Raw genomic sequence first — 22,500 nt, 5'->3', positions numbered from 1 at the left:
GAAGAGGTGAACGAACAACCAAAGCGTGAGATCGTAGATGTGGCAGCTGGAGCAGGCAGCAGGGGGCGCTGTTGCAGCAGTGAGGGGGTGTGTCCCCACTCTCAGTCTCGCTCCTGTTTGTGTTACAGTGAGGAGAGTTACACGGTGATAGACTACGCTCTGAGGGATCAGATCTGGGTGGGGCCGTGCCAGCTGGAGGATTTAAACCTCTCGCCCACCCGCGCCACCGCCGGCATGCTCACGTCACAGAAAGCTGGAGCCAATCACCTGCTCCAGCTCAACTTCTGCAGCAACCACTCCGGAGAGAAAGTACCCATGATCCTCGGGACGGAGCTACTGTAAGTACCTGGTGCTTTAGTCTGGTTAGTGGCAGTGCAGTGTGTACTGAGAGACTGAGTTCATGCTGAGATCAGGGACCGGCTGGGGTATGAGCCGGGGTATGAGCTGGGTATGAGCTGGGGTATGAGCCGGGGTATGAGCTGGGTATGAGCTGGGGTATGAGCCGGGGTATGAGCTGGGTATGAGCTGGGGTATGAGCCGGGGTATGAGCTGGGTATGAGCTGGGGTATGAGCCGGGGTATGAGCCGGGGTATGAGCCGGGGTATGAGCCGGGGTATGAGCTGGGGTATGAGCTGGGGTATGAGCCGGGGTATGAGCCGGGGTATGAGCTGGGGTATGAGCTGGGTATGAGCTGGGTATGAGCTGGGGTATGAGCCGGGGTATGAGCTGGGTATGAGCTGGGGTATGAGCCGGGGTATGAGCTGGGTATGAGCTGGGGTATGAGCCGGGGTATGAGCTGGGTATGAGCCGGGGTATGAGCCGGGGTATGAGCCGGGGTATGAGCCGGGGTATGAGCTGGGGTATGAGCCGGGGTATGAGCCGGGGTATGAGCTGGGGTATGAGCTGGGTATGAGCTGGGTATGAGCTGGGTATGAGCTGGGTATGAGCCGGGGTATGAGCCGGGGTATGAGCCGGGGTATGAGCCGGGGTATGAGCTGGGTATGAGCTGGGTATGAGCTTTACTGTCGTCTCTGATCACTCATGGCTTCACAGAGCACAAATTCCTTCAGCACATCGTCATCACACTGAACCTCAACTTCTACTGGAGCTGCTTATATCTTATATATTATATATTATATCTTAATCTTATATATTATATCTTATATATTATATATTATATCTTAATCTTATATATTATATCTTATATATTATATCTTATATATTATATATTAAATATTATATCTTATATATTATATCTTATATATTATATCTTATATATTATATATTAAATATTATATCTCATATATTATATCTTATATATTATATCTTATATATTATATATTAAATATTATATCTTATATATTATATCTTATATATTATATCTTAATCTTATATATTATATATTAAATATTATATCTTATATATTATATATTATATCTTAATCTTATATATTATATCTTATATATTATATCTTATATATTAAATATTATATCTTATATATTATATCTTATATATTATATCTTATATATTATATATTAAATATTATATCTCATATATTATATCTTATATATTATATCTTATATATTATATATTAAATATTATATCTTATATATTATATCTTATATATTATATCTTAATCTTATATCTTATATATTAAATATTATATCTTATATATTATATATTATATCTTAATCTTATATATTATATCTTATATATTATATCTTATATATTAAATATTATATCTTATATATTATATCTTATATATTATATCTTATATATTATATATTAAATATTATATCTCATATATTATATCTTATATATTATATCTTATATATTATATATTAAATATTATATCTTATATATTATATCTTATATATTATATCTTAATCTTATATATTATATATTAAATATTATATCTTATATATTATATATTATATCTTAATCTTATATATTATATCTTATATCTTATATATTAAATATTATATCTTATATATTATATCTTATATATTATATATTATATATTAAATATTATATCTTATATATTATATATTATATCTTAATCTTATATATTATATCTTATATATTAAATATTATATCTTATATATTATATCTTATATATTATATCTTATATATTATATATTAAATATTATATCTCATATATTATATATTATATCTTATATATTATATATTAAATATTATATCTTATATATTATATATTATATCTTATATATTATATATTAAATATTATATCTTATATATTATATCTTAATCTTATATATTATATCTTATATATTATATCTTATATATTAAATATTATATCTTATATATTATATCTTATATATTATATCTTATATATTATATATTAAATATTATATCTTATATATTATATATTATATCTTAATCTTATATATTATATCTTATATATTATATCTTATATCTTATCTATTAAATACTATATCTTATATATTATATCTTATATATTATATCTTATATATTATATATTAAATATTATATCTTATATATTATATATTATATATTATATCTTAATCTTATATATTATATATTAAATATTATATCTTATATATTATATATTAATCTTATATATTATATCTTATATATTATATCTTATATCTTATATATTATATCTTATATCTTATATATTAAATATTATATCTTATATATTATATCTTATATATTATATCTTATATATTATATATTAAATATTATATCTTATATATTATATATTAATCTTATATATTATATCTTATATATTATATCTTATATCTTATATATTATATCTTATATCTTATATATTAAATATTATATCTTATATATTATATCTTATATATTATATCTTATATATTATATATTAAATATTATATCTTATATATTATATATTATATATTATATCTTAATCTTATATATTATATATTAAATATTATATCTTATATATTATATATTAATCTTATATATTATATCTTATATATTATATCTTATATCTTATATATTATATCTTATATCTTATATATTAAATATTATATCTTATATATTATATCTTATATATTATATCTTATATATTATATATTAAATATTATATCTTATATATTATATATTATATCTTAATCTTATATATTATATCTTATATATTATATCTTATATCTTATATATTAAATATTATATCTCATATATTATATCTTATATATTATATCTTATATATTATATCTTATATATTATATCTTATATATTATATATTAAATATTATATCTCATATATTATATCTTATATATTATATCTTATATATTATATCTTATATATTATATCTTATATATTATACCCTTAGATACTTTTATTATAGTTTATTACAGCTGAACTGGGACTAATAATAATAATAATAATAATAATAGTAATAATTATGATAATAATAATAATAACAATAATAATGATGATAAAAAATTAAATGCTAATAATAAAAATAATAATAATAAATATTAATAAATAAAATGGTTATAATAAAAATTCTAAAAAAAAACTAAAATCAAATAATAATAGTAATGATAATAATAATAATTGTAATAATAGTAATAATAATATTAAAAAATAAAATGCCAATTATAGTAATGATAAAATGGTAACAATAATAAAATATTTACAAATAAAATCAAATAATAATAAAAAATAAAATGCTTATAATAATAATAATATAAAATAAAATGATAATAATAATAAATAAAATGCTTATAATAATAATAATAATAATAATAAATACAATTATAACAATAATCAAAAAATGAAAAATAAATAGCTTTTTTGCAAATCAGTGTTTAAACATGATATATTTGCAGTATTAAATACACAAGTATTTCTCTGGAAGTTTAATATAATTTAAAATGCTCTGTGATTATAATCACCGGGCGTGTTCAGCTCACACCTCACTGTGGCTTCAGGCCACGAGCGTTCAATTCCATTCTGTCAGGATTGACGAGGTGTGTACGTTTACAAACTCAGTGACCCGACTCTGCTTCTGGGCGTGAAGTTAAATCGGATCATTTAGTCTCGCTGTTCAATACTATTTTTTTATTTACTTTATTGTGCTGTCATGCTCTATTCGATGGGTTTTTTTTTCATCTCACTGCATCCAAAACCCTCCTCTCCTCCTCATCACCTTCTCCTGATATAACTCTCATCCCTCCTCTGCACATGCTCAGACCATCTCAATCAGGGTTATTCATGTCAAAAATGAATCATTTAAAGAGTCATTCATGTCAAGAATGATTCGTTTGAACAGAGTCATTTATGTTGGGAATGATTCATTTGAACACTGGGATTAAAGTCAGTATATTTAAGCCTCTTTACTGTTATTAAAAGCGCTCTTGGGTTGAATTAGCGTTGTGTTTGTGATTGTTGGGATTGGATCCTTCTCTACTGATGTAGTTTTTAGGTCGAGATTAATTTCTTATTATTTTTTTATTCTGGGATTGTGCCCTTTATAATCTATATCAGGTATAAAGTCGAGTGTTAAAACAGCCGTTTTATTTATTTAAAAGAGAATTAATGAGCTAAACGGGGGCGTGATTTCCGTCTACAGTAGAATAGCTCACATTTTTATTCACTCCCATCCGCCAGACTGCATGCCAATGTCCGTGCTGGCATGTTTGCTGTGTTTTGTATCAGCTGTTGTGGTGTGCAGCTGTTTCCCCTCGCTAACAGCACTCGGAACATTACTGACAGTAAACAAATAAGCTTTCTGCTTCCCAGGAAGCCTCTGTGATTCAAACCACCTGGTAAAGAGCTGCAGCACAGCAACACACTCCACATTTTTCCTTCAAGTTTAATTTAGCTCTATCCAATCCTCCACTGCTGTAGACCTCCACTCCTTTTTACCTGCACCAGGTGGGTTCATACGGAGATCCGTATCGCGCACAGAGAGTCACACACCGATCTTCATTATCCCCCGTCTCTGTGCAGCACCATCGATCAGCCAGCAGAGGGCGTCACTCCCACACTCAGACGAGAGCAGAGCTGACATTCGCACTCGCAACTTTGAGAAATGTTTACATTAAAATAAAACTAATAGTAAAGAATTAAACGAGTTTTATTAATCAGTACTGTAAAAAATGGTGTGAAAACTGTGGAAGATCAAATGTGTGAATGATCTGCCGTGGCGAAAACAGTCCAGTAATTGCCCCATATTTATTTATGTATTTATTTATTTATTTCTCAATTTATTTATTTATTTTTGTACTATTTATTTATATTTTATTGATGTATTTTTTGTTATTTTGTTATGTATTATATATTATTTATATATTTCTGTATTTATTTATTTTTATGTATTTATTTATTTATTTATTGATTGATTGATTTATGTATTTTTTAATTATTTATATATTGATATTTTATTTATTTATTTTACATACTTAATTATTTATTTATTGATTTTTTTATTGATTGATTTATTAATGTATTTTTATTATGTATATATTTATATTTTATGTATGTATTTATTTATTTTTATGTTCTATTTATTTATTGGTTTATTTATTGATTGATTTTTTAATTATTTATATATTTATATTTTATGTATTTATTTATTTATGTAATTATTTATTTATTTGTTATTGATTTATTTAAGTATGTATTTATTTTATGTATTTATTGGTTTATTTATTGATTGATTAATGTATTTTTCATTATTTATATATTTATATTTTATGTATGTATTTATTTTTTTGTATTAATTTATTTATTTATTGCATGCCACACTTCTTTGTTGATCTTCATACTAAGGTAATTTTTTTCTTTAATAATAATATTTCTTTATGATTTATAAGCGGTTTTGTGTTTTCTGTTCTCTCTCGTGCTCTTCATCACGGTTTATTTGTGAATCTGAAACCATTTGGTCTCCAAATGTGCAGAACTGGAGGGAATTCGTGAGGGGGGGTGAATACATCCTCATGGTACTGAGGGGGGGCTGAGTGAGTCAGGACTGGATCGTGGTCAGTAACTGGGGTTATTTTGGGAACGTTTGGATCGTGTGGTCACTGCTGGCCGTGTTAGTGGTGCAGAATCAGAACGACCTGGTGAGTGAGTGAGTGAGTGGGGATTTCAGGGTGTATTTTAGGACTGAAGCAGAACCAGATTATCATCTCGGTGACTCTGAGCCCGGGTTCCATGACTCAGTGGAGCTTGTTTCTGAGCTCTGTCCCGATGCTCCTCAGGCGTCTGAGGGACACGGTGAGGTGTGTATGGTGCGCGGCCCGTGAGACTCTGAGCCCGGGTTCCATGACTCGGTGCTCTGTCCCGATGCTCCTCAGGCGTCTGAGGGACACGGTGAGGTGTGTATGGTGCGCGGCCCGTGAGACTCTGAGCCCGGGTTCCATGACTCGGTGCTCTGTCCCGATGCTCCTCAGGCGTCTGAGGGACACGGTGAGGTGTGTATGGTGCGCGGCCCGTGAGACTCTGAGCCCGGGTTCCATGACTCGGTGCTCTGTCCCGATGCTCCTCAGGCGTCTGAGGGACACGGTGAGGTGTTTTTGTGGATGTGCTGAGCTGTGATTGTTAGCAGATGAGTGTAATTTAAAGTTTAATGGTGTCAGCAGGATTTGGCGGTGACTGACCCGTTTCCTGTGTCACCGTGTTTGTGACTCTGATGATTCCGGCTCTGATTTTCACTCTGATGTACCGCGGTAAATCATTTTCCATTGAATGAAAATCCAAAACAGCTTTCATGAGTCACAGAAATGTTCTTTACTGCCTGATAGTACACCGGCAGCGCTGGCTCAGCGGTTACGGTACTGGACTAGTGATCAGAGGGTTTGTGGTTTAAGCCCCACCACCACCACCAAGCTGCCAGTGTTGGGTCCTTGAACGAGGCCCCGAACCCTCGATTGTTTGCACTGTAATTAGCTACAGCTTTAAGTCACTGTGAATAAAGGCGCCTGATAAATGCCATAAATGTAAATGTATACTATCCAACTAAACTACCACTACTACTAACTCTACTAATACTAGTCTACTACTTCAACCTTTACTCTACTACACTACTAGTACTATTACTACTTCCCTACTACTCTACTCATACAACTATTACTTTTGCTGTACTTCTACTAATGTTATTACTAATTATATTAATGGCAATAAAAATAATAGTAATAAAATATTAATAACAAAAATAACAGCAATATTATTAATTGTTCTTATTAATATAATACTACAACTAATAGTATTAATAATAATAATAAATTATGATAATAATTATAATAGTAAATGATATTATTATTACTAGTAAAAATAGTAACAATAACAGTAATAAAAATAGTAATATTATTTATATTACTACTACTACTAATAAAATAATAACAATATTAATAATAATAATAACAATAACAACAACAATAATAATAACAATAACAACAACAATAATAATAATAATAATAATAATAACCATAATTAATAATAATAAATAATAATAATAAATAATAATGAAGTAAAAATAGTTAGTAGAATCTCTATTTTATTTTTTTATTTTCTTCTCTTGGACCAATTTAAACCTATTTGATCCTTTCAAAAAGCATCAGTTACTGACCATGACTGAACTCTATTTCATCTATTCAGTCTAATTGTTGCCTACAAAAAATAAATCTGCACGACATTTTAATTGTATTGAGGTTTTTCACTGTTTGTTGGGTTCAGTTTAACAAAAAGTGCTGTGTAAAGATTCTGATGTCCTGCAATAACTAACTAGAATAATGTGTTCTTACTCTCTCTCTCTCTCTGTGTGTGTGTGTGTGTGTGTGTGTGTGTGTGTGTGTGTGTGTGTGTGTGTGTGTGTGTGTGTGTGTGTGTGTGTGTGTGCAGTAATGAGCGTGCTCGATGGATCAGTGCACTGGGACACAGTAATAAAGAGAAGAGCAGCGCTGACAGAACAAGTACGTTCTATTTAATAGATTTAAGCAGAAACTTTTATTCACAGTTTTTTTTACATTTGTGAGCAAATACAAACCAAACTAGTGATAATTAAGGGCCTCGTTCAGGGGCCTGACGGTGGGTCTTGAACCAGCTACCTTCTGGTTACCCTGATGTTTGTATGTAATGTAATTTATAATGGGGAACTATTGTATTCAGGATAATAACCTCATTACCTCTGTTCTTACACTGCTGGCATGCTCATGATTACAGCATGCAATGACATGCTTACCTGCATGTTCTCCTGTTATTGCAGCAATAATTATTTCACACATTTACAGCAGTAAAAATATGAATTTTAAGATTTTACATGTGTTATATTTTATGTATAATATGATGATAAATGATTAAAGGACCCGAGAACAGATATAGAGTAACAGCGCCGCCTGCTGGTTCAGTTCTGCAGTGCAGGTCATCTCCCATCAGGTCCGACAGTAATATTTAATATTTACTCTTGTGAGCCCTCTGGTGGACTGCAGTGGAACTGCTGGGAATCAGGGGTGAAATAAAGGTTTACATTTCTGACTTTTTAATAACAAATATTACATTAAACCTAAATAATAATAATAATAATAACAATGATAATGTTTAATACTGTTATTTTTTAAATTGAATGTTTTTAGGAGTTAACTAAGATAAGATCCTTACACTTTCTATAAGGTTTTTTTAGTCATCAGATCGACCCAGCGTCACTTATAACACGTCAGTCTGAGCTCTAGTCCCTCCAGGTACAAACTTACTTCCAAAAAAGTTGGGACGTTTAGTAAAAGAGTAAAAAGAAGAATCTGTGATGTGTTTCATTCTCTTATTAGATAAGATCGTGTTTTATCATCCCACAGGGGGGAATTTGCAACTTTACAGCAGCTTTCAAGGATTTAAAAATATGAAAGTGTTTACACATATATTAAAAAATAGTAATGTAAGGATATATAAAAAGGTGTGTAGAAATATAATAAAAATAAACAGTCTTTACAAAAGTACAACAGGTATTGCACATGGTAACTAGATTACTACATGCCCAGGAAACCTAAAACAACCCTATTAAACATTTATAATTATTTTGTAAATGTAAAATCAGTGTTAATCATAATATAGCACATAATCTACATTTTATGCATTTTCTCCCAATTTAGTCATATCCAATTTCCTGATCGTATTTCACCTCCTCTAATGCTGCAGACCTCCTGACTCCTGACTGAGGAGGGTCGTTATCTTTCTTTACCTGCACCAGGCAGGTTCACATGGAGATCCGTATCGTGCACAGAGAGTCCTGCACTGATCTATGAGGAAAACATATTAACCTTGCTTTGTTGTGTGTGTGTGTGTGTGTGTGTGTGTGTGTGTTAGATGCCATGCAGGTGGAGGTCGTTCGTACGTACACGGCTCGGCAGCCTGATGAACTCTCACTGCAGGTGGCGGATGTTGTGCTGGTCTCTCAGACGGTGGAGGACGGTCAGTAGTAGCCGCTCTCCTTGAATAAACCCACCACAGCGGTTCTAACGATCAGTTCTAATCAGGATGATCAACATTCAGCAGCTTTTTTGTTTACTTTTTCTCCCATGATTACTCGAGAACTTATAGCAATCAAACACGCCAACCCCCCACATCAGCTGGCTTGGTGCTGTGGGCTGGATTGGGTGGGAAAATAGGGATCTGGCAACCATGCTAAAACAGCCAGTGCTATATTGACCAAGCGTTCATAAATTAAACAAAATATCACATCTTCTCCCTCATTTGCAGCTTTTCCACGTATCGTGTGGTTCTTACCTGTGTGCATGTATTATTAGTTTAAAAAGCTGCTTAAATGACGTCTTATGTACCAATTAATACACGAAACTAACACACTGAATGCATTAAACTGCACTTAAAACTGGGCATAGAGTGTAACGGGGTGGCTAAATGAATGAATACCCATCTAAGCACTGTGTTTAGAGTCGTACCTCTCTGCACCACCCTAGTTTGGCTGGCGGAGGGAGCACGGAGTCACAGTGTGAGCAGTCGTTCTTTTAATGACGTCACCTGTGACGTTTCCTATTTGTATTTATGTACATCACGATATCTCTCAGTCCTGTTCATCAGCGCATTATCTGATCCCCGGACCGTGAGGTTCGCTCCGGTTCTGATGGTGGATGTCGGTGTTCTTGAGAACTCGCTCTGATTTCGGTGGTCGTAGGAGAGCGGAACGCCCCAAGCCGCAGTTTCTGTAGGTGAGACTCGCCCCGTAAATGGACCACAGTGGCTCGAGGGAAGGGGTCAGAGGGGCGCACCCAGGGTTCGAACCGGGAGGCGCAAATAGTTCTCCTGTCCTACTGTCCAACACCAAATCACGACATCCAGGTCTCATCTCTTTTCTCCCTGTAGGGTTACAGACCTTATATTTCACATTCTTGATTCCTTTATTATTATATATTTATTATTTGGACGTTTTATCTTCCAAATTCTCCCCCTTATATTACATTTCTGCATCATGAGTTCTATTTCTTCTCTACCAGGTGTGTGGGGATTCGCCTCGCTCTCTCCCCGTCACACTCGGAGCTCAGAACGTCTCATCTGGTCGGTGTTGATGAAATTAGCATCACTGATCGGATTATTTGGGTCTGAAGGGCAGGACGGCGCTCTCGGTGCTTTGATGCTGCCGGTTGAGGGTCAGATAACGGTGCTCTGTGATTGACGCTCGTTCGACGGCTTTCGTGTTCGAAGGGCGCGATGCTGAAAATAGTCCATCAAAAGCCTCGTCCAAGCTTTAAATCGACATTAAATATTCAGCAGACGCTTGAAAGCAGGACGAGTTTTTTCAGGGGGGTTTGAAGGGTCTCTGGGTGAGAGGAAACATGGATCAGATACGTCTGGTATCGTTTTCATTTATTCAGTCAGTGGTTGATTAACTGAAATGATAAAAAAAATCAGAGCTGATCTCGAACGCAGGGGATTCCTCATAAGTGCTGCAGTGACGCCCTCTGCTGGCTGATCGATGGTGCTGCACAGAGACGGGGGATAACAGAGATCAGTGTGTGTAATCTCAGCTCTCTGTTACCCCTTTTCCACCGACGCGGTTCCCGAACTTGATTTTGAACCGGTTCCGTGTGTTTCCACTGGAAAAAAGAGGTTCCAGACAGTGAACTAGCGGGCCGACCTGGCACCACAGGATACCGGGTTATTCAGCCCGAACCGTGACGCCCATCAGTGGGCGCGTCATGTCGTACAGCATAGAGACAGCAACAATGCCGTCCGCTGGGGTCTCGTATGGAGCTTAATGCTGCATTTTTATCTTTTAAACTTCACCTGATCACATTTTGAACCAGTTTGCCGCTGATATTTTCAAAGCGCCTTTAAAAAGATGAACTGTGAGATATTACGAGATAAAAGTGACCCGGACAGAACGAAACTCGCTTAACGTGATAAATAAAGCGTGAAGCTTTTTCATCTCCCCGAGCTGCATAAACACACGTGAAGTAAATCCAGTTACACACGGATACACGTGGTATTTTAGACTGGATCTGATGGTTATTTCACACAGATTAATGTTCATGTTGTGGAACTTTAATGATGTTTTATCTCTGGAGTCGAGCGCTGAGCAAATCGGTTATTTGTGCCGAGAGTCGCGGTGAAACCGAAGCACAAAACTCCTCTCACGTCAATAAACTAAATAAAACAACAACTGAGACGAACACGTCACGTCTTCTCATCACCGATAGTTAGATCGCTGCTTTATACATAAAAACAAACATCTGTAACAGCAGCACAAACGCTCACACATAATCCACACACTCCACCATGTTATTACTGCTCTTAACTCTTAGTAATAACACCCACCGATGATGACGCTGCTTGGTTCTCAGAAACTGGTGGAAACGCGCGTCGGTTCTCTACAGAACACCAACGTTCAGAGAAACCTGAACAGAACCGGTTCAAGAACCAGAACCAGGGTTTTTTTGGTGGAAAAGGGAAATGTATGAACCTGCTCGGTGCAGGTGAACAGAAGCGATGCTGCACACTTGGTCAGGTGGGGAGGGGAAGTACCATCAGGGAATTGGATACGATAAATTGGGAGGAAAACGGGGGGGGGGTTCAGCTCTTTGCCACTAGAGGGTGATAAAGAGGAAACGTCTGAGCTTATTTTAAGTAGATTTAAGTTCTGAGCGTCACTACTGCCGGAATCGAGGGGTCGAATCCCCAGCGGTGCTATCAGCCGGTCAGTAGCGTTCACCAGACAAACCGGACCCTCCACAAACCCTGACTAGGTTGATGTAAAATAAAACAGATATCTGAGTCTGAGCTGCTGTTTGATGTGTGGTGTTGCAGGCTGGTACGAGGGCGAGCGTCTCAGAGACGGTGAGCGCGGCTGGTTCCTGGCCGAGTGCGCCGAGCCCATCACGTGTCGGGCCACCATCGAGAAGAACATGCAAAGGATGGACCGGCTACAGGGTCTGGAGACCAACGTCTGAGCGTTTCCTCCACGCCGTCTCACCCAACCACTTTAACCCTACAGTACCTGTGACTGACTGACGCTCTATCAGGGGAACAGGAGCAGATTCGGGAGCGAGAACAGCGATACAGTCGATACGGAATCATGAATAAACGCTTCGTTCTGACGTGCTAACCTCTCTAACCATGATTATAAATCTAATCACACACAGTTACCAATAAATTCTATTTTCTGTTGAACTCTCTGAGAGTATTCGTCCTGTAGTTACTGAACTGTAGTTACTGAACTGTAGTTACTCTCCTTAAACCTCGGCGTTTTGGGACGTCTTCTGAAGCCAGACGTGCTCCTGCGGTGCATTCGGAGAAGGTTTGTTGATTAGGGGAGTAACGCAGGGTTGGGTGGGTCGTGAACCAAAAAAATGTGTCGCCGAGAACAATAATAACGATTAAATAAACAAGTTAACAGGCACATACACACGAAACACAAGCGCCCCCTTGTGGAGACTTTGTTATACTCTGTAGACTACAGTGGGACCAGATCACCACCAATTTTATCACTCACTCACTGTCTTAATCACTTATCCAATCAGGGTCGCAGGGGGTGCTGGAGCCTGTCCCAGCCTTTTAATGGGCGCGAGGCACACAGTAACACCCTGGACGGGGCGCCGGTCCATCGCAGGGCACACACACACACACACACACACACACACACACACACATTCACCTATAGGGCAAGTCAGTGTCTCCAATTAACCTGACTGCATGTTTTTGGACTGTGGGAGGAAACCGGAGCTCCCGGAGGAAACCCACACAGACACGGGGAGAACATGCAAACTCCGCACAGAAAGGACCCGGACCGCCCCGCCTGGGGATGGAACCCAGGACCTTCTCGCTGTGAGACGACAGAGCTACCCACCGTGCCGCGCACCGATTTGATTAATCAGTCATATTTCAGTCTGTGTCTCGTTTTGATGCAGTTTGTCTGGATCGAGGTAGAAATCATGAACAACATGTGGGTCGGTGTCGTAATTATTTGTTTTTCATTTATTAACACGTGAAGAACGTTAGGAGAACGTAACGCGTGGATCTCTTCTCTTCATTTATGCTTGTTGACGTTCCCCCGCGTTTTCCATCATTCTGTATCTTGCGTTCTGATTGGCTGGAGCACAACGTCGCTCTCGCTGCCTTTCGTAACCTGGTGGCGTCCAGATATTTAGCACGCTGTATATTTTTTAAACGATTATATGTGAGCGATCGGTGAGACTCTTGGATCGAGGCGCTGAACGATTCACACATGGAGATTGAGAGACGATTTTTGAGCCCCCAAAGCCTATTGTTGAACGGAAATCGATCAGCCAATCAGAAGGCAGCGTTCTGATAAACAGTCGACGCCTCAAATCAGGTTGTAGCTGAACAGCAGATTTAATCAACAAAACAATAAAAACACAAAATAATTCATTAATTCATCAATAATAATAATAATAATAATAAAATCTGGACAGTCAGTCTCACATCCGTCAGTCTTTACTTACACAGTACAGCCAAAAGTATGTGGACACCAAACTATGAGCTGGTGGGGCTTGAACCAGGAACCTTCTGATTACTACCACCGCTGCCCTGAAGTAACCCCCAACACGCTGACGTCTGGCACTGATGCTGGAAGCATTTCAGTTTATTTTGTTCAGATTGATCCTGGTCAGGGTCACGGTGGGTCCAGGAACACACCCCAGACAGGACGCCGGATCCATCGTGGGGCCGACGGCCAGTCGTGTCAGTATGCAGACGCCCAACCTGGCTGACGGCACCACTGAGGATTCAAACGGAGCGGCAGGATAGAATTCAGATTATAGAATTAATGTTCATTTTAAAGACTCAAACTAATGTAATAATCAGACGTGTCCACATACTTTTGGTCATACCTTAAACGGAAGAGTAAACAGCTTTTAATTTTTACAAGGCCAACAGAAAAAAAACACAATCATTTAAACGATAATCATAGAGTGTGTGTGTGTGTGTGTGTGTGTGCGCGCGTGTGAGTGTGTGTGCGTGTGTGTGTGTGCGTGCGTGTGTGTGCTAGTCTGAGGCTGTCCTCGGGTCTGCAGCGCCAGAGGAAGCCACAATTAGGGAACAGGGCATGACCGTGGCAGGTACACGCCTCTTCAGGTACGCCCCAGAGCGGCCAGCCGGTGGATCGTCACGGCCGGCAAGGCAGTCGTACAACCAGGAGGGGTCACCAGAGTGCACAGAGGAACTGAGTATATCTAAATGAACACATTACACAGGTGGGACTCGGTTTTGTGAAGCCGCTCGTTATTTTCACACTTGATCTGAACATCAGACGGAAAAATGTTTGAATTATTTAATGTTGTGGACCGGATCAGTCAGCGGACGCTGGAGCGGTCAGTGATGGGCGCCTTTAGAGCAGCCGATCGTGCATCACCAGTCCCTCCGGTGTAGTTTAGTGGGAACCCGGGTCACTCCCAGTACCGGTTGTGTTTGTGGTTCAGTTCCCGTGACGTCTCGGCGCTGTGACTCTCCTGCGTGGTGATCAGGTCGATGATGGCCGAGATCACGGCGCAGTCTTTAGAGCCGCGGTCGCTCCAGTCCACCGGCCGAGGACGTTTAATCTTCTCCTCCAGCAGCTGATCCAGCTCCTTCTTCAGGTCCTAAAAGAGGAATAAAAGGAAATCAGACCGAGCTGGAGAGGAGGGCAGAGGTCCAGGTTTGTGTAAACCCTGTAATACATCATATATAGATAATCATACTCCACTGATTTATTTATTTATTCATTTTTTTATAGCAACTTTTGCCCCCTTTATTTAAACAGTATAATATTATATACATAGTTCAGTACGTCAAACATTTATATTGTCAGGTGTGACTTAAAAACACAAAGAATTAAAGTTTTTGATGTTTTATATGTTATACGTTTTATATGTTACGTGTTTTAATTAAGTTTTAATTCTTTAACGTGTTTTATTTAACGATTCCAGTGAGGTGCAATCAGAAAAGGGGGGCAATTACTTTTTCATACAGCTTGACAGAAATCATGAGTTAAATTTTTTCTTTCTTTTACCTTTAAAAATGAACAAAAAAAGTATAAATTTTTGCCATCGTCAAGCAGCATCTGCTAATAATAAATAATAATAATAATTAAAAGAATAAATAAATAAATAAAAATAAAAAAGAATAAATAATAGGGAAATAAATAATAATAATGATGATAAAAAATAAATAACAAATAAATCAATAATAATAATAAATAGAGGGAATAAATAATTATTTATTCATTATTAAAGAATAAATAATGAGGGAATAAATAATAATAATAATAATATTAATAAAAATATATAATAAGTAAAATATAATAATAATAATAATAATAATAATAAAAGAATAAATAATAATGATGATAAAAATATAAATAATAAATAAATAATAATAATAATAATAATAAAAGAAAAATTATAAAAATTATAAAAATAAATAAGGAAATAAATAATAATAAATAAATAATAATGAAAAAAGAATAAATAATAATAATAATGATAAAAGAACAAATAATAGGGGAAATAATAATAATAAAATAACAATAATAATCCGTCTGCACCGCACTGACCTTCACCAGTTGAGCGATGCGAGCAGGAGACTGGAAGACGATCCACTCGTCCACGGCGATGGTCTCCTGCTCCTGGTCCTTCTGGATGGAGATGTCACCACCGAAGAACAGCAGAGAGAACGGAGACACCTCGGTACAGTCGTACAGAAAGATCTACAGCACACACAGGAACAGAAATAGACCTTTATTTTTATATCTGAGTGTGTTTAGGCTGCAGGAGAAACATCACCTCTCCGTGATCATTCCTCCACCACGCCGTGAGAGAATCTGTCCAGAAATCTGTTACGTAAACTCGGGCGCTTTGTGATGGTCATCCTGCACTGGACGGAAATTCGACCAGTCGCTGATGAAGGGTTTTACAACTAATTTATCAATAATCAGGGTGCCAGTGGGTCCAATTTCCCCAGAATTTCCCCTGGGTGCGATGCAGAAACACACACCGGACAGGACGCCAACCCACGTTTGGTAGCACCGCTTGGGAGCCGAACCTTGGATCTCATTGTGCCACCCCAACACAATCTAAGCTGTTCCTCAAGATAACAGAAAGAAAACTGTTGGTGCAGACACAGGACAGACCAGTCGGCGCGAACAAACAGAATACAAAATAAACAAAAACGAGAACTAAAAGTCAGGGGGGGGGGGGGGGGGGGGGGTTTAATGTAGCGTCAGATATTCGGATATAATTTTCGTAATTTAATACACTAAGCTGTACATCGTAACTAAAGGTGCTAAATCTGTCTGATCTCACCACTGATGGAGAAATAGTTCCACACACGATGTACAAACCCGGTTCCTTTTGTTTCTATTTGCCATTTACTTGCTGTCCCATCTTTTTTGGAACGGTGCCTGTGGTGTATAGTGTGGTTTTTGGGACACAGCAGCTCCCGTCTGGTGGCATATTGGAAAAAATAATCTATATGATAAAAAGTATGAGGTGGACACCCCGACACACGAGCACCGTCGCTCGAGCTTCTTCACTTACGGCCTTTTACAGACACGATTCCAGCTCGTCTATAACGATACTTATGGCTCGTTTTCTTTCTTTTAAGTCCAAAACTCATTTCATGCTTTTTCTGTGTCATCTATCTCGCTCAGAATTACTCGGCTGTTATTTTACTCTTCTGTTCTCAGCCGAAATCACCCGACTCTCCCCTCCAGACCGTCTCATTTTAACAAGCACTCTGGCTGTAATTCACTCCCTCTGAGCACATTCAGTCTTTGGTTTTGTTCTTTTTTTCTCTCTCTGATAGAAGACAGATCTCCAGACAGACGGACGGACGGACGTGCGGACGTGCGACGCTCCATTTTTCTTTTTCATCCCAGTAAAATGAGCATGAATGAAGACCCGGTGACCCTCTCCTCTCCTCTCCTCTCCTCTCCTCTCCTCTCCTCTCCTCTCCCCGACCCGACCGAAACAAAGCACGTCTTATTTATTCATTATTTATTTTGTTAGTTTTTTTGAGAGATGCCCTCCAGCACTGATCTCAGACAGAACGGGCGCGGACAGAGAGGGGCGCAGGGGGAGAAAGAGGAGCCTGGATTGGTCGGGAGGCTTTGATCTGAGAGAGATGGAAGTTGAAAGGCTGGAAGGTTCTGAATAAAAGATGGAGGCCGGTTCAAAAGCGCAGTCGGGCCCCGCCAAGCCCCGTCCTGCTCCGTAAACTCACACTGGGGAGCTCGACAAGCTGGACTGGCACAAAAATAACCAGCCGTGTTGTTCAAAATGGTCTCAGAGTAAATAAATAAATAAATAAATAAATGATAGGAATAAATTCCTGGTGTGGATTCATTTCTGTTGTTTTGGGGGATTTGGACGCCTCTGGCAGAACTGTGCAACTGCAGGCAAGCGACAAACCAACACCATACGTATTAAAGTCAGTAGTGCAGGACGTTTTCATTTCCATAAAGCTTTATCCTGGTCAGGGTCCAGGTGGGTCAGGTTTTAGACAGGGTGTCCACCCATCGTGGGGCTTTAGCCAGCCCCTTACATTTTTAATACAAGGACTACACTGCACTACACTACAATCTATAGAAATTCAAAAAGGACTAAGAAAAATGTGGTTATAAAGTGGTAAGAAGCCAAGTCTTAGACTTTAGGACTGCACTGAAACACAGTGAGAGCCTCACATAATGAAAAAGGGTTCAAGCTGCCCAGCAGTACCCGCTCAGCTCAAATTTCTTAGTAATGGCTCATCCAGAAACTCACACAGGATCTTATGAGTCCCCACAGACGCACTATTAAATCTCTGAGCTGGCACAAGTCCCCATAGACGCACTATAAAATCTCATGCATGGCAGACTTGTGTTAGAAATAAGACGTCCAACAACCTTGTGATGAGGTGTCCACATATTATTGACCTTGTGTGTGTCCAGTGTGTGTGTGTGTGTGTGTGTGTGTGTGTGTGTGTGTGTGTGTGTGTGTGTGTGTCCTCACACTGGTGGTTCTCATCTTCAGGTGATAGATGAGCCAGGTGTAGTGGAACTGCGTCTCCTCAGCGTTGACAGATTTGGGATGGATGCAGACCTTCCCATCAGCCTTGGTGTACACCTTCGCTGGCCTGCACACACACACACACACACACACACACACACACACACACACGTGGTGAAGCAGCCTGAGGAGAAGCAGGAGAAACATCTCAGCTGCATCTGACTCACCATCAACACCTCACCCCACGCCCACGGACTCGTCTGGCTTTTTACACGAGAAGCACCTCACCGACCCGGCGAGAGAGAGAGTGAGCGAGTGGGTGAGCGAGTGGGTGAGAGAGTGGGTGAGAGAGAGAGTGAGAGAGTGGGCGAGTGAGTGGGTGAGAGAGTGGGTGAGAGAGTGGGTGAGAGAGTGGGCGAGTGAGTGGGTGAGAGAGTGGGTGAGAGAGTGGGTGAGAGAGTGGGTGAGAGAGTGGGTGAGAGAGTGGGCGAGAGAGTGGGTGAGAGAGTGGGCGAGAGAGTGGGCGAGTGAGTGGGTGAGAGAGTGGGTGAGAGAGTGGGTGAGAGAGTGGGTGAGAGAGTGGGTGAGAGAGTGGGCGAGTGAGTGGGTGAGAGAGTGGGTGAGAGAGTGGGTGAGAGAGTGGGTGAGAGAGTGGGCGAGTGAGTGGGTGAGAGAGTGGGCGAGTGAGTGGGTGAGAGAGTGGGTGAGTGAGTGGGTGAGAGAGTGGGTGAGAGAGTGGGTGAGAGAGTGGGCGAGTGAGTGGGTGAGAGAGTGGGTGAGAGAGTGGGCGAGTGAGTGGGTGAGAGAGTGGGTGAGAGAGTGGGTGAGAGAGTGGGTGAGAGAGTGGGTGAATAAAACCTGGTTCAGGTCCGGTTCGGTCTTCAGAAAGACCAAAAACAAAGAGGAAGATGAGAAGATTCCAAAAGAGCCAAACCTTGTTATAAAAAGCTACGTATTATTGACGTGATTTCTGAAGGTTTGGACTCCACCAAACCACAGAAAGAGAGCCTATCCCGGTGGCCAAGGTCAGGCTGGAACAGGAAGATTTGAACTCTCATTTTGCAGCAACTGTGAATTAGCATATATGCTAAGGCTAACCCCGGTTTTGCTTCTTCATTGACAGGGGTTCCCAAGCAATTTCTAAGACTTCAGGACTCCACCGAACCACAGAGAGAGACCCAATCTCAGTAGAGACCCAAACCCAGTCTGACAGGGGTTCCGAGGCTCCAGGACTCCACCGAACCACAGACATTTTGAACCTCGCGAGTTTGAATTTCAGATCTGCTATCCAAAGGCCAGGCGAGGATCACGTGGGGTCAGGTGACAGCGAACCAGGCTGGAACCTTCTAACATGATTCAGGAGCTCCCGTTCTGTTCTGGTCGTCTCGAACGCTCGCTCAGTGGTGCTCATCTTCCTCCATCAGATCTTCAGCAGTTTTCTGATCCATGCGTTCTCAAGATCTCCGTTCTTCAGTGTCCAGGTTTCTTATTCATACGTGCCTACAGGTCACACCAAGACTTTCCTGCCCGTTGTTACTCAAGTTTACAAAATGTCCCATTTTTTCCTGAAAGCGGTGCTTAGAACCGAACCGAACCCGATGTGAACACGAGTGACTTACATGGCTCTCTTCTTGTGGAAGCTGGGTCGTATCTTGGCGACTTTGGGGTAAAGACCAGCGACGATCACCGCCTTCAGGAGCTTCTCGTTATCTGTGTGGAGAGGAGAGAGCAGAACTCTACATCTAACACTACACGGCCAAAAGTATTCCAGATCAAAAACACACAGTATTAAAACAGAGCGATGATTAGGGCTGTCGCGGTGAAAGAATTTCCCCTTGCGGTATTTAGCGTGGTTCAACACCGCGGTATGCGATAATATCACCTTTTTTTTTTTTTTTTGAAAATTACTTAATTGATTTTAGAGCTACAGTGTATCACGAAAGTGAGTACACCCCTCACATTTCTGCAAATATTTCATTATATCTTTTCATGGGACAACACTATAGACATGAAACTTGGATATAACTTAGAGTAGTCAGTGTACAACTTGTATAGCAGTGTAGATTTACTGTCTTCTGAAAATAACTCAACACACAGCCATTAATGTCTAAATAGCTGGCAACATAAGTGAGTACACCCCACAGTGAACATGTCCAAATTGTGCCTAAAGTGTCAATATTTTGTGTGACCACCATTATTATCACTGCCTTAACCCTCCTGGGCATGGAATTCACCAGAGCTGCACAGGTTGCTACTGGAATCCTCTTCCACTCCTCCGTGATGACATCACGGAGCTGGTGGATGTTAGACACCTTAAACTCCTCCACCTTCCACTTGAGGATGCGCCACAGGTGCTCAATTGGGTTTAGTCCATCACCTTTACCTTCAGCTTCCTCAGCAAGGCAGTTGTCATCTTGGAGGTTGTGTTTGGGGTCGTTATCCTGTTGGAAAACTGCCATGAGGCCCAGTTTTCGAAGGGAGGGGATCATGCTCTGTTTCGGAATGTCACAGTACATGTTGGAATTCATGTTTCCCTCAATGAACTGCAGCTCCCCAGTGCCAGCAACACTCATGCAGCCCAAGACCATGATGCTACCACCACCATGCTTGACTGTAGGCAAGATACAGTTGTCTTGGTACTTCTCACCAGGGCGCCGCCACACATGCTGGACACCATCTGAGCCAAACAAGTTTATCTTGGTCTCGTCAGACCACAGGGCATTCCAGTAATCCATGTTCTTGGACTGCTTGTCTTCAGCAAACTGTTTGCTGGCTTTCTTGTGCGTCAGCTTCCTTCTGGGATGACGACCATGCAGACCGAGTTGATGCAGTGTGCGGCGTATGGTCTGAGCACTGACAGGCTGACCTCCCACGTCTTCAACCTCTGCAGCAATGCTGGCAGCACTCATGTGTCTATTTTTTAAAGCCAACCTCTGGATATGACGCCGAACACGTGGACTCAACTTCTTTGGTCGACCCTGGCGAAGCCTGTTCCGAGTGGAACCTGTCCTGGAAAACCGCTGTATGACCTTGGCCACCATGCTGTAGCTCAGTTTCAGGGTGTTAGCAATCTTCTTATAGCCCAGGCCATCTTTGTGGAGAGCAACAATTATATTTCTCACATCCTCAGAGAGTTCTTTGCCATGAGGTGCCATGTTGAATATCCAGTGGCCAGTATGAGAGAATTGTACCCAAAACACCAAATTTAACAGCCCTGCTCCCCATTTACACCTGGGACCTTGACACATGACACCAGGGAGGGACAACGACACATTTGGGCACAATTTGGACATGTTCACTGTGGGGTGTACTCACTTATGTTGCCAGCTATTTAGACATTAATGGCTGTGTGTTGAGTTATTTTCAGAAGACAGTAAATCTACACTGCTATACAAGCTGTACACTGACTACTCTAAGTTATATCCAAGTTTCATGTCTATAGTGTTGTCCCATGAAAAGATATAATGAAATATTTGCAGAAATGTGAGGGGTGTACTCACTTTCGTGATACACTGTATATATAAACAAGCTTTATTGTTAGGCTACGATTCGGTATATTATTGCTTTATAATGACGAAGATGAGACGACTTTAGGACAAATGAAACGCGTGTTTATTGTTAAATACAGAACAGAGCAGGGATGCGCGTCTCTTCTCTATTAAAAAAAAGATTTAAATTTAGCTTCTAGCCTAGGATAGATATACACTGTGAAACGAAAAAAAAAGCAAACTGTTTAGGCTAAATATTTTAAATGCTCATCTAATCAAAATATTATAAAAAATAAATAAATTACACGAAAGCTTTCGTTTAGAATAAAGAATAAAGTCTGTAAGACCTTAAACCTGCGTTATCATGCATGCTAGAAAAACCAACACACGTTCACCTGATGTGGTTTGAGAGAGGATCTGAGTGGGGTAGCGATGTTCCCGGCGGCACTAACAGTCTCTCTGATGGTGTGTGTGCTCGTTACACTAATACACACCTGTACTGTACCTGCATGCGACTCTAGAGAGCAGAGCAAATCTAGCCCGGTTATTAATGCGCCACTATTAACCATCTA

The 22,500-nt window shown here is 39.3% G+C and overlaps 2 protein-coding genes across 4 annotated transcripts in view; one reads left to right on the top strand and one right to left on the bottom strand.

Annotated features, from left to right (window-relative positions):
- LOC134322909 (rho guanine nucleotide exchange factor 26-like) overlaps positions 1–12,635 on the top strand; it is a 50,883-nt gene extending 38,248 nt beyond the window's left edge. For all 3 annotated transcript variants that reach the window (XM_063004323.1, XM_063004322.1, XM_063004321.1), the window contains 5 exons: positions 1–6; positions 129–338; positions 7,858–7,928; positions 9,313–9,417; positions 12,268–12,635. The exon at positions 1–6 is cut by the window's left edge and continues 149 nt beyond it. In XM_063004323.1, the coding sequence (XP_062860393.1) occupies positions 1–6; positions 129–338; positions 7,858–7,928; positions 9,313–9,417; positions 12,268–12,410 (535 nt within the window). In that variant the 3' untranslated portion in view covers positions 12,411–12,635. The remainder of the gene's footprint in view (positions 7–128; positions 339–7,857; positions 7,929–9,312; positions 9,418–12,267) is intronic.
- A 1,153-nt stretch (positions 12,636–13,788) lies between these two features.
- The window catches only part of dhx36 (DEAH (Asp-Glu-Ala-His) box polypeptide 36), a 28,515-nt gene continuing 19,803 nt past the window's right edge, over positions 13,789–22,500 (bottom strand). Inside the window, exons 23-26 of the mRNA XM_063004320.1 lie at positions 20,060–20,150; positions 18,444–18,567; positions 16,010–16,162; positions 13,789–15,056 (exon numbers count right to left, since the gene is read on the bottom strand). Coding sequence (XP_062860390.1) covers positions 14,865–15,056; positions 16,010–16,162; positions 18,444–18,567; positions 20,060–20,150 — 560 coding nt within the window. The 3' untranslated portion in view covers positions 13,789–14,864. The remainder of the gene's footprint in view (positions 15,057–16,009; positions 16,163–18,443; positions 18,568–20,059; positions 20,151–22,500) is intronic.

Source organism: Trichomycterus rosablanca, chromosome 11 (genome assembly GCF_030014385.1).
Source record: "Trichomycterus rosablanca isolate fTriRos1 chromosome 11, fTriRos1.hap1, whole genome shotgun sequence".
NCBI lineage: Eukaryota > Metazoa > Chordata > Actinopteri > Siluriformes > Trichomycteridae > Trichomycterus > Trichomycterus rosablanca.
This window is presented reverse-complemented; position numbering and strand designations above follow the sequence as displayed.